Source organism: Passer domesticus, chromosome 9 (genome assembly GCF_036417665.1).
Source record: "Passer domesticus isolate bPasDom1 chromosome 9, bPasDom1.hap1, whole genome shotgun sequence".
Taxonomy (NCBI): Eukaryota; Metazoa; Chordata; class Aves; order Passeriformes; family Passeridae; genus Passer; species Passer domesticus.
The window spans coordinates 29,975,431-29,988,204 of record NC_087482.1 but is presented as its reverse complement, the minus strand read 5'-3'; the positions used below and the strand labels follow the sequence as shown (position 1 = coordinate 29,988,204).

General features: G+C 43.0%; 1 protein-coding gene across 3 annotated transcripts in view; it reads right to left on the bottom strand.

Annotated features, from left to right (window-relative positions):
- Positions 1 to 12,774, bottom strand: part of DCAF1 (DDB1 and CUL4 associated factor 1) — a 47,625-nt gene that overhangs the window by 34,671 nt on the left and 180 nt on the right. Inside the window, exons 1-5 of one of the 3 annotated variants that reach the window (XM_064432331.1) lie at positions 12,237 to 12,327; positions 7,451 to 7,568; positions 2,859 to 2,935; positions 2,531 to 2,604; positions 1,484 to 1,597 (exon numbers count right to left, since the gene is read on the bottom strand). In XM_064432331.1, coding sequence (XP_064288401.1) covers positions 1,484 to 1,597; positions 2,531 to 2,604; positions 2,859 to 2,935; positions 7,451 to 7,560 — 375 coding nt within the window. In that variant the 5' untranslated portion in view covers positions 7,561 to 7,568; positions 12,237 to 12,327. Of the gene's footprint in view, positions 1 to 1,483; positions 1,598 to 2,530; positions 2,605 to 2,858; positions 2,936 to 7,450; positions 7,569 to 10,439; positions 10,502 to 12,236; positions 12,328 to 12,774 lie in introns of those variants that run through there. The other 2 variants (XM_064432332.1, XM_064432330.1) reach the window with 2 other exon arrangements.

Sequence of the window (12,774 nt, the reverse complement as noted above, 5' to 3'; positions counted from 1 at the left end):
GAGTTGCATGAAACTATGCCCAGGCATCAGATATCTGGATTTGCACACCTGCAAAAAGCGGCCAGTCAAGGTACTTCCTAGGAGGCAGCAAAACACTACAGGTATGAATTAGTCCAAACAAACAAGCCCAAAGTTCTGGTCAGTTTTACTAAAAAAAAAATCTCCAGCATTTTAGCAAATTTCAAATAAGCTGTGTTGAACTTATATCAAATAAAATTAAATTTGGCTAGATTTAAAACAGACAATTAGAAAGACAACGGTTTAGAATGAAAGATCAATTTGCTTCTTCTAAATTTCCACTGGATTCAGAAACATCAACAACAATTATTATGACAGAAATGTTGCACAGAATTTGAATTACAGGTGCAATAAAATAGAAGATCAGTGAAAAGTAATAATGAAGAGATACCTTTTAACAGGAACTCTCAGCTTAACACATTTTTAGAGTTGCCTGTTATATACTTAAAGACAACTGCATTATTTCAATGCTCTTATGTAACCAAAAAAAAAAACTTTAACTGATGAGCTGTGAAATCACTTGGTCGCTAGAGGGCCTCTTTTCACAAGAGCAGCAGCCTCTTCCCAAAGCCTCCTATGTACAGGAGTCCTAAGTGCAGGAACAGAGCTCTAGAGAGTCTCAAGTCAAAAGGAAAAAAGTCCCTCAGTGCGAAACTTAATTTCATTTCAGTTTACAGAGAGCTTTTGTCTCTGGAAAGAGATAGCTATATTCTCCTCAAATGGGGAATTACTGTTTTGGTTTTAAATTGTTTTTTGATCAAGGCTTCCCAGCCTCAGCTCTTGGACAGATCACAAGGAGCTCAAATTAAATTAAATCTTTCACAAAGGAAGCACATTATTTTCTTTTATCAAGCTTTAGAATTCATCTGCATATTTCCAATAGTAGAGAAATTAATTTAGAACTTCAGAAAAACATTAATTCTCACAGACGAAGAAACTGGCTTGAGTGAAGTTCACTTTCTCCTCACTTTCCACTCTGGGTGCATTCCCTCAGAACAACTCATTTGTCAACATGTGAAGTCTGATTCAGCTGTCCATCACAGCTCCAGATAATGCCTACAAAGCTTGTGGATTTTAGACTGCTTAGTTAAAGTATGACTTGCTTATCACTCAGCTCTAGGAAAGCTGTCGCTCTGCCAGAGCTGGGGATTACTGGGCAAGTCCTCCATGTTCTGTACAGCCTGCTCCATTCACAGGCCTATAAAGCAACAATTCCCAAAACATTACATTAAATTCCAGCTCCTCTGTTTCAGTCACATCACACTTTAAAAAGCTATGAAATACCCAAGATTTGATTAATTGAAGAAGCCAAGAGCAAAAAGCCCCAAACCATTAGTGAGACTGAACAGATTGGCTCTCAGACACAGGATTTCAATATGGCTTTTTACTGGATTCTCCTTTGGGAAGTCTTGTTGGAGTACAAAACAAAGAAAGCTTAAAACCCAAGCTTTAGTACAGGTGATACCTTTTCCTGGAAGACAACAGCAGTTTCCAGTCCCGGCATGATGTCCAGCAGAAGTCTGCAGGCAGCAGTGTTCAGTGGAGGTTCTCTGCTTGTCATCACATAAGCATTCACTAGCTGGAGAAGATCAGGAACAGCACTGGTTTGAAATTCAACCCTGACCAAACCCAGAGCAGTGAAAGCCTTATGACTCCCAGGGCAGGAAAACAATAAAGTAAGGAATGCCAGTCTAAGCCCTGGATCTCAACATGACCAGCCTTTAGCCTGCTCCCTCAGTGCCTCAGAAGCTGAAACAACTTCTCAGAGAAGCAGAGAACCTCTGATCTGCTGTTCACTGACTAAATATCTATCTTGAACTGATTTGTAAAGACAAGTGCCTTGAAAAACTGTAACAGTACAAACATTAAAAGATAATGAAAAAATTAGCATAAGAAATTGCACATGTATTTGTTTATCACTTGCAGTTTAAGACAGAGAGAGACATGCAAGAAATCTGTCAGAATCCCTCCAACATCATGTACTGATACAGGTGCTTGTAGGGATGCAAAGGTAACAAAATTCTAGCTATTAAGTCATGTTAGAGTTTGGCAATGCAAGTGGAAAGGCAGACTCTTGCCTCCTGATTCTCTGCCTGAGTCTTCTAGAGCTGACATGCTCTTCTGTTCCTGCAGGCAGCCCAGTAGGTCCAAGCACTTAGAAACAAGGCACTGAAATTAGTGGTATTCATTCCCATTATAGAAAGAAATTATGTTTTTGGACTTGTATTAGAGAAGTACTATTTTCTTTAAATAGACTGATAAACCTTGAAAACAACTAGTTCAGTTGTTGCTACACACATCCCAATAGCTCATGAGCTCCCCTTTACCTGAGCCACTAACAGTGGCAAGCGTTGCTCTTAAACCCATCTTAAAAACCAGTATTATAGAAAAGAGAATTCTGACACCACTAAAATAAATATCAAACAAGCAACAGGGTCAACCAGCACAGAGGAAATGAAAGCAATTAGGTGGTGTGAAGATTTGGCAGAGAAAGTTCTCAGAGCAAACCTACCGCATTCATGAAATCATCATTCTTGAAGAGTATCCTCAGCAAGTGACCAAGCATGCACTCTGGGTCTGCCCGACCTGTGGGACAAACAGAAATCACTCATCTTCCTAGCTCAAGACACCAACATTAACACTGAACTGCTACCTTCAAACTGACTGTGGGATGCTCCAGAGTCAGCACTACAGAGCACAACTTCCCAGAGCACAAGCAGTGTCAGACCTCAATCAGCAGCTGGCACATTCAGGCTAAAAGCTGTTCACTTTTGAATGTGAGCTACCAGGTAAGCACTGGGACACAGCTGGGGCTGCCACAGGAGCTCAGGACACCTCACCTGGGTGTCGGTCATCAAACGGGTCTGGGTCCCCCTTGCGGTACTCTTCAGTCTCCTTCTCAATCAGCTCGGACATTCTGCAGCAGGAACAACACAGTGAGCAGAAACCACATTGCTGGAGCACAGCTCCTCACAGTCACAGCACCCCAAACCAGCCCATCAGCTTCCCCCAGTGCTCAGTGCCACCAGAGGATTTCCGGCTGTCCACAATAGGTGGGGAGAGAAAACACTGGCCTCTACTATCTCATCTCATTTTTAGCTCCAAAATGCACTGAACCCATAGCAACACCCAGAGATGCAGAGACATTGACACTTTGAAGGGCCAACACCTTTTATTTACTCATGTTAGACTCCTTGTGATGTTCTAGTGTAGAGAACTAGAGTAAATAAAGGGCTTGAGCAGTACTTCTTATCACCACAGTGTCTCTCTTTTGCAGCAGAGCAAGTCCTGAACAGGTAACTTATTCCCCCCCTCTGCTCAGTCTGTGCAAACTGTCTGCACAGTTTTTTGTTATTCTGCACATTAAATTTCAATTGTGTTGTAGAATTAAATATAAATATTTAATAAATAATAAATACTTTTATTAAGTGCTGTGTAACCTCTACTCAGTTATCAACTTTTTACCATGTGTCAACTACCACCACGGATAAGACAAGGAGAAGCTCAGCCAGCTCCCTGTTCACAGATCTTCAAAATACATTAAATGCTCCTCTGTATCAGAAAAATAAAATTGTTTTGGAGCTATGCCTTCCCCTAAAATGAGAAGCAGCTTCAGCAGACGTAAGAAATCCTATGCTCTAACTAATTGAGAATGAGCAATAAGAGAATTAATTATTATTTTTATTTACACAAAACCAAGAAGAGGAAAATTATCTCATGGTCAAGCAATAAATAATTCCACAGTCATTCACTGTCCTTCTCCACGTAGTGCTACAGCAGAAACATATGCATTTGAGGTGAAATAAAGAGCACTCAATTCAACTGAAAAAAATTAGGAAATTAAATCTCATTTCCTTGGTATAAAACATTATTCCTTCCCCTCTACAGAGGTCCAGAGTGGGAGGCAGCATCTATGTGCAGCACAGCATTTTAAAACAAGGTCTTAATACCTCACAGTAGTTATCTAGGCAGAGTTTATCACAGGGGAGGGAAAACTGCTGGAAGGCTGCAGTAATCCCTGGAAAAATATTTGTCTTTCACAGAGTATTTCCCTTACAGAACACCGCTGACTTCTACTCTGTGCCTGTTACTTTCCAGAAAATACCCAGTGTTCCCAGGCATGACTAGAGGCAAAAATGCACTTAGTCCTGCCTCTGTGAGCTATACTGACTTGCCAGTGTGACAGAGGAACACTCCTGCCAGACTCCAGGAACAGCAAATTAGCTCATTGGGAATGAGCAGAGAACTTTCTTGCTTGCCTTTGATCTGACAATTATCTTTCAACAAACTGTTGATCCTGTGGGGTTCCAATATTTACTTTTATAAGCCTGATTGTGAAAGGATGCAAATTGTGTCCCTTGTTAATAATAGGTGGCACAGCTTGAGCTCTCAAGAAATTCTGGCACAGGCAAGTTACTTAAATACTCCACTGCCAGCTCCTCATTTTTTTTCCATGAGAACTAATAGCTTGAGGGATGTCTGCTGACAGAAAACTCAGACAAATGGGGAGCTGGGAAGCAGCACTCTCGCCTTGTCAGGTCTTTTGAGGTGATAATTAGCATTTTGGTGATGTGCCAGAAAGGACAGACAAGCAGCATGGAAAGTGAGCACAACACTCTGGCCAGTGCATCCTGTCTGGGTAGGCAGCCAAACAGGGAGCCAGCTCCCAGTGCTTTCAGGGACAACAACATTATCACAGGCTCTAAGAAAGACAAATGTGAATCACTAATTATGGAGGGTTTTGAGACAATTATTCACAACTGTTTGACCAAAATTAAAAAAAAAAAAAACACACACACAAAAAAACCAAACCACACAGCCTCTTTGAAATTTATTTTCAAAAACAAAAAAAGGAGAAAAATCAAGCTTGCTTACAATACCCTTCTGTTAACTAACACATACAAAGGTGGTTTGTGACTTGACTTAGATAAATCTATCTAGATCAACAGCTCTGTCAATTCTCAATTGAAGTAACTGAGTGTCAAATAACTACCAAAGCTTGTTACTACCTTCTAACATAGGCACCTGGTATACAGGGCTGTAACAAAACACAATTCACAAAATGACAGAACTTTTATTCAAGTTTCAAGATTTCCTTCATTCACTTGGCAATATACTGGTTCTGCAGCCACATCTGAGTCTGCAGACAAGATGCAGGATTTACACTGAGCCATTTACTTCTCATTTTTCTCTCTACAACTGTGTTTGGAAAGTTAGTCAGAGCCTCATTTCCACTTGCCACAAACTGAGCTCACCTTGGGAGCAGGGAAGGAAGGGACAGGGGTACACAGAAAAGTTTGTCAACTTTGCAAGGCCCCCAGTGATCTAGATGGAACAACAAAGCCATCCTAATCCTGCTTTGTGTCATCACCTGGCATTAATGACCAACTCGAGCCTTTACAGCAGAGAGCATAAGGTGCTCTAGGATCCCACACCACAATACAGTTGGTTTGTGGAGATGAAGTTAAGGTGTTAAACTGCTGATTTATTCCCTTGATCGAAGAGGCTCCTGGGACACAATAAATTACCTGAGTCTCACAATTTGCCTGATTGGCTGAACATGACTTGCATCCCGTCTGTGAAGTAACACTATTATAGAACCATTTCAATTTATAATAGTTTTGAAAACCATGTTTGCTGATAAGCTTTCCAAGTAATTTCTTCAGTTCATAGCTTCTAACACTCAAGTGTTTGTAAATCCAGCTTTTTGGAAGTGACAACTCAGCTGTGCTCTGTAACTGGTGCTGTTACTGTTGCTGTCCTTGTCCTGTTCCTGCACTCTCACCTGTGCTGCCTCAGCATCACACTCAACAGATCCCCATCCATACAGGGAAGTTTTCTTTCATTTAGCTCACAAGGAGGAAGGAAGTAGAGAAATATCACTCACCAACAAGTATGACCACAGCTCCCTCTGCCCTAAGACCAAACCAATATGCAAGGGCATTGCTCTGCCTCAGGACATTGGCCAATGCAAGCTCCAGCTGGTGAGGACTCCTCAGGAGCATCTCTACCAGTAAACTCTAAATAACTAAATAGCTAAAACTCCTACAAACAAAAACATGGCTCTCATTGATAACTGAAGCACTGTAAATCTAATTTCTTCTGGTGAAATCCCCATGCTACCTTAAATAAATCTGTACTATCTCCACTAAAGCAAAAATACCCAAGCCTTCACCATTCATAACCACTCTGCCCACTGCACAGAAACCTTGAGAATCAACAAAGTTATCAGACTTGTCTGAGCATAAATAATATAGGGAGCTCCAGAAGCTGAGAGGGAGCAAGAAGTGCCAGACTGCTATAAGCACAAAAAATACATGTTTTGTTCAAATACCTTGAAATTTCTTAGAATACAGTAAATTTCTGGTTATGCTTACAAGAAAAAGCCTTGAAATAGCACACGTTTCCTTCAGACAATACACAGAGATATACCAAAACCTGTCCCATGATTTTCAAGAGACCCACTAATTTTCAAGTGTTTAGGGTTGGCTTTCTGTTGCTCATCTCCTCCTCCTATGCTGCTATTTTTAAAATGCAGTAAGAACAGCAAAGAAGTTGTGCCCAGTGGGTGAGGCACAGAACAGACCTGAGCAAAGAACCTCCACCAGATTCCTGTTGCTTCCACCCAGTGCCAGCTCCAGCTCTGTGCACTGACTTGTCTGACCCAACAAGGCAGAAGAGACACGTGGATTGCTCCTGAACTGCAGAGCAGTTGAGTCCTGCAAACATAAGGCAGGCTATGGATCTGCCAGCAGAGCTGTGAGGAGTTGGGGGAATTTCTGCAAATCTCCTCTTAAAGCAGGAGTAATGCCAGTCTACCCAAATGAAGCCTGGCTTGGGAAAACACAAATGCAACTGATCATTCAAATCTTTCTTTTGTACTAGATACTGTCTTATAATTAATGGTGTTACCTAAACAGCCCCAAATAATTTACACGTCCAGGGCATTTTTCTCACAACACAACGCCAGTTGACCATCACACAGCTTAAAAAACAATCAGGTTTTAAAATTTCACTTCAAATATGCCCTAAGAGCTTCATAATACCTTCTCAATATAGCTCCTCCTACTCATCCTACTCTCATCCTTTCATTTAATCTGATCAATGTCACTGCAATCTCAAACCCCTCACACCTTGCTTCCCATCTCAATGAATGTTTTATAAGTTTCAAGTGAAGATACCAAAATTATTTCAAACATTTAATGATGCTCCTGACTTTTACTATTTCAGAGAATTAAATTTGTAGAGACAGTGTAAGATGTCTTCGTAATATAAATTTCTTAGTAAAAGTTTTTATTGAAATACCACACCAACAGTTCATTTTCTAGATGAAGAAAATTAATTACAGGTTATCAGGTATGTGAACACCTGAAGAAAAAACAAGGTAAAGCTGCTGTCATGTAACTTCAGCCATTTCCTAAACAGACCTTACCTGGTGAGAATAGGGACCATGTCTTGCCCACTGCCATGTTCTTTCTCCCATTGCTCAAGCAAAGTAGTGAGCTCAGCCTTGGAGTCCACATGCCCAGATCCTGAAGTCATGGCTTAGCCTAAGGCAGAGGCAACAACCAGGAAAAAAAGAGGCATAAAAATGAGCAAGAAATCCAACACTTTTACTGTATTCTTTGAAACAATCTAAATCAAATATTACAAGTCATTTGAAAGAGGCAAATAATACTCAGCAAAAAGGAGTGAGAAGACAAAGTGACAGAACAGTGCTTTCACATGTGAAAGTTTCTTTCTGGTCCTTTGCCTGCAGACTAAAGAACATGTGCACCTCTGAACACAAGTCCTGACTGGTGCTCCCCAGCCCTGACCAGGCAGTTTGGAATGCACAGCTCACCACAGCCAGTGTTCACTGCCTGAGCCTTTAAAAGCTCTACCTCAGCTCCAGGAGCAGACCTCAGCTACCCTTTGTGGTGATTTACCCAAGAACCAAGCCAGCCAGGGCAGCAAGATTGTGATCAGTGTGTTACCCCCGTTTAATGCCCTGCAAGATTGTGATCAGTGTGTTACCCCCGTTTAATGCCCTGCAAGATTGTGATCAGTGTGTTACCCCCGTTTAATGCCCTGCAAGATTGTGATCAGTGTGTTACCCCCGTTTAATGCCCTGCAAGATTGTGATGAGTGTGTTACCCCAGTTTAATGCCCTGCAAGATTGTGATCAGTGTGTTACCCCCGTTTAATGCCCTGCAAGATTGTGATCAGTGTGTTACCCCAGTTTAATACCCTGCAAGATTGTGATCAGTGTGTTACCCCAGTTTAATACCCTGCAAGATTGTGATCAGTGTGTTACCCCAGTTTAATGCCCTGCAGGCAGCAGTGGAGGTGCCACAATCTCCTCAGGCCCACAGTGCTGAGGAGCAGGGGCAGCCCCTGAGGAGCAGCCCCAGGACAGCCGTGGTGGCAAAGAGCTGGGCACTGCTCCTCGTTCAGGGCCTCCAAGAACAGCCAGTGGCTCCAGGAGGAAGGATCATCACAGGAGGGAGCACTGGAGCTCAATTACCTCAGATTTATCAGCCTTTACTGGCATGACAGCAGCTGACAGAAGATTTATCTTCCCATCCTCAAAAGTGAGAAACTCCTACAGCACTGAGTGACTTGTTGAAGTATCATTTAATGAAGGGAACTATCACTGAAGGTTCTGTTTAAGCCTTTAAATTTCCAGGTGTCAGTTTCTGTCGATCTGATAAAAACCTACTAGAAATATTAACAGCTTAAACTAGAACAAAATCTGTCTCAAGATACTGCCATGCCCCTAGTTTCCAACCTGACAGACTGTGATTGCTGTGAAGAGTTGTGTGAAAATTGTAATTTCTGGAGGAAGGAATACCCAAACCTAATTTATAAACGAACTTTGTATTGGAGGTAGGGGAGAGTACACAAAGCAAAACAGATTTCTTCACATCCAAAACCACACAAAGATTTTCAGCATTCCATTAGCCATAACACAGCCAATATCCATCTGTCAAGAGATTAAATACCCAGTCATAACTGACCCAGACAAAGAAGTTCTCAAACCAGTGTTAAATACAGCAGTGTTTGAGAAAGTGACATACACATCAACTCCTGAAATACATGTTCAGGAGTCAGTCAAATGACAGACTCTAAGAGCTGCCATAGCATAGATTATTCATGCATTTAAAGCCCAAGTTGTTTCTGAAAAACATCCCCACAATTAACTGTGTGCTGGACACCTCCAATTGGTTTAAAACTTCTCCTCACTTAGGGAATAGATGAACAATCCTACAGTTCTACCTCTTGTCTTATAGGTGCTTCTGAATTTAATGTACTGTGACTGGTTAGTTAAATGGGAAACATGAAAGTTTAGAACACTGGCTGAAGATTAAACTGCACAAAAGTTATCAAAGAGTATGAAAAGATAAACCTGTGACTACAAGAACACCATTTTGTTAAATACTATATGCAGTGGGCATATGCTAACAAAAAAACTATCTAAGCATGAAGAAAGATGATGTTTCCTACATCACAAGTAATTATGATTTTATCTAGGGCACTCATTATTCATTCATTCATTTCAGAACTACATCAGGAAATTCAATGCAAATGCATAAATTGCTTAGGAAGAAACAGTACCTAGATGCAGGCAAAACCATAATGAGATTGTACACACACACGCACTCCCAAAACACCTTCAAAAATAAAAACTACTCCAAGCTCATTAAGTTCCATTTCCTTTTTCATTAACTGAACACCACTTGCCAGCAGCTCTTCAGAGCTTTTAAATATCACAGAAAAACATTCAGACAAATCCACTCCGGGCCTCAGAACACAAGTGCTGTAACGGAATCCACATTCAACCACTTCAGACATCCCCATCTTCATTCTGTGCTCCAGGGACACAGCAACAAGGGCCCTGTGACCTCAGGGCTTGTACAAGGCCTGTGCAGCTCTCCTGCAATCTGGAAAACAATTTACTTCCTCTAACAACCCTTAGCTGTCCCTGCTGGAAAAGAGAAAAGGTCCAGCAATACCTGCAACAGGTCAACAAAGTCCCAGCCAGGAAGATCACAGGAACTGCTCACTGCCCTCTGGGACACCTTGGGCTACACCAAAATCAACTGAACAATCCCAGCTATCCCTAAATCCGGAGTGTTGCCTCCACAAGGCTCATTATTGGTCTAAATAACTGGTGCTGACAGAGAGCTGTTTGCCTAAAATGAAGTTATGACACAGAAATGCCACCCTTTCTAGTGGGACACAGCAGTGACAATGGATGCCTTGCCAAGGCACCTCCTCTCTTCCACAGGCTTATCCCTTCCAATCTATTCAAATAAATACAATTATTGTAGATGGCACCACAGGAACTCCTACTGCGCTCACTTTTTTCAAGAATTCCACCTTAAATTAAAGTGAAGAGCCCCTCAGAGAAGACAAGAACATAAATGATATGAACTAACCTGTAACTGCCAGCAACACACTGGCCTGATGGAGAGGAAACCTGGGAGACAGCTCTGACTTTCACTACCTCCCTTGCACAAGTTGCTGAAAAAAATCAATCTTAAATTGCTCTCCAAGAACCAGCAAAACCAACCAGATTTAAATTTGGGGGAGGGGGGGAAGGGGGCAGGGGGATGTAGTTTTTTTCTCTTAATAAGTTCTGCAAATCACAGCCTACTACAGATTTCAGTTTGAACATCTAATAAGCTCAGCAATGGGATTTTTTTTCCCAAACAGCGCTATTGCCAAAATATATTTAGAATCAATACTAACAAAACATAAAGCACTTACTCAAAGGATTTGACTTTGAAAGACAAATATTTGCAGTCTCAACCAGCAGGGTGGCCAGTGCCACTGCAAACCCAGCTGTGGCAGTTTCAGCACACCGTGCCTGGGGCACATGGCATTGCTTTAACACCAAACACCAGCTGCTGCTGCTGCTGTGCCTCAGCCAAGGTTTATGGGCACTGCACTGCTCCGAGCTCAGCTCTAAGTGACACTGAAGGGAGGCCCAGAGAGTGCTGAGACACAGATTCCTCAAGGGACTCTCGTGTTTTTGAAACCTCTGACACTTTAGTGCTTGAGTCACCTCAGTGAGACACCTCTGAACAGCGAGGAAATAAAACTCCAGTGACCTCTAACCACAAACCTTGATTGTGCCTGGAACTGTTGGAGCAATTCGGCTCCACCCTTGTGTCCACCAGCAGCACCACTGCACTCATTCCCTGACTGATGCTGTGCTCAGGGAAAGCACCAGCAGCTTCTGAACACACCAACTTCCCACAGATAAACACTTGAAAGCATGAAACCTCGCAGTGAATATAAATACACTTGCAAGATCTGAAAACCAACAGTTTGGTTATTTGGGAAATGAATATACAAAACACGCAACTTAGCAATTTAAATGCAAAGTTAATGAGCTACATAATAAAATGAAAAACTATACCTCAAGCAAAAAACAAAAAAAAAAAGTCCCAAAAACCATAATTTTGATCAACTTCATAGAAGATTGCACACTTAAACTAATGTGCACATTGAATTAATGGACAAAAATTACATGAAGGTTTGTAATTCCACATGCATAGGGGCACCTCAAATTCTAATAACTGCACTTTGGGCCAGCTTAAACTGTCCAGTCTGACACTGGTCCCAAACCTGACTGCAAATATGGCTGAGGACAAAATGTAGGGAAGACAAATGTAATAATGTACCACTGATGAGCTGGAATCCAGTTAATAGCCCAGCAAAGCTGAGCAGTACTTTTGTAGGTTCTTTCACACTAATGCTTTAACACAAGGAATTCCTTACTTTAAGAAAAAATAAAATTCTCCCTCACATCACAAATATCCTTTAAGAGATGAGGCACCTGACAGCTATTTGTCCAAACCTGTTGAGCCTGAAACAACCACGTGGAAGTTAAAGTACCACAAACTGTCAACACTGAAGTTCACTTGTGGAAATAAAATTCCACCAAGTAAGAAAAGCCTGACAATGTCTGGAGCACAAAAACATGGTTTGGTGTCCTACACTGAGGGAAGTCTATGTCTGATCAAATTCTTATTTAACAGAGCTCCAAACTGGCTGCTATACTGAACATATCGCTAATGCTGCTTTTAAGTATTTGCTTAAAATCTCGGTTGTTGTGGTTTTGGGTTGCTGGTTTTTTTGTTTTTTTTTTTTTAATAAAGACATTTTAAGGACAGGAAAAACCACAAGGTTATTCAGCTTCCTGAAATTTCTCCTTTTACAAAACAAACCTAGAACTACGTTCTGATCTGGCAGGACAAGCCCAAAAAACAGGAACAAACTTCTGCTGCCTACAAAACAAGAAATAAAAAAAAAATAAAAAAAAAAAAAAGCCCCGCTCCGTTTCAACACCAATTCCCGTCGGCGCGGCTGCAGGGGGAAACACGCGGGCCGCACCTCGCGGGGGCGGCCGGTGACAGCTCCCGCGGGGCCCGCGCCGCCCGCCTGGCGGGCCCCAACGCTCGGCGGGCGCAGCGCGGGGACGCGGCGGCGGAGCGGCCGGGCCGGGCCGGGCGCAGGAGGAAGCGGCGGCGCGGGGGGCGGGCCGGGCCGGGCGGGGCGGCGCAGGCCCGGTGCCGCGGGGGGCTCGCGCCGGGCCGGGGGCGCAGCGCGGGCCGGGCCCCCGCCCCGAGGGCGCCCCCTAGCGCGGGGGCGGACCTGCCGCCCGGCCCGCGCCCCTGAGGCGCCCCCCCCCCCCCACCCCGCGCCGCTGCCCCTGCCCGGCGCGGAGGCCGCGGCCGCCAACCGGCCCGGCCCGGCGAGGCTCCG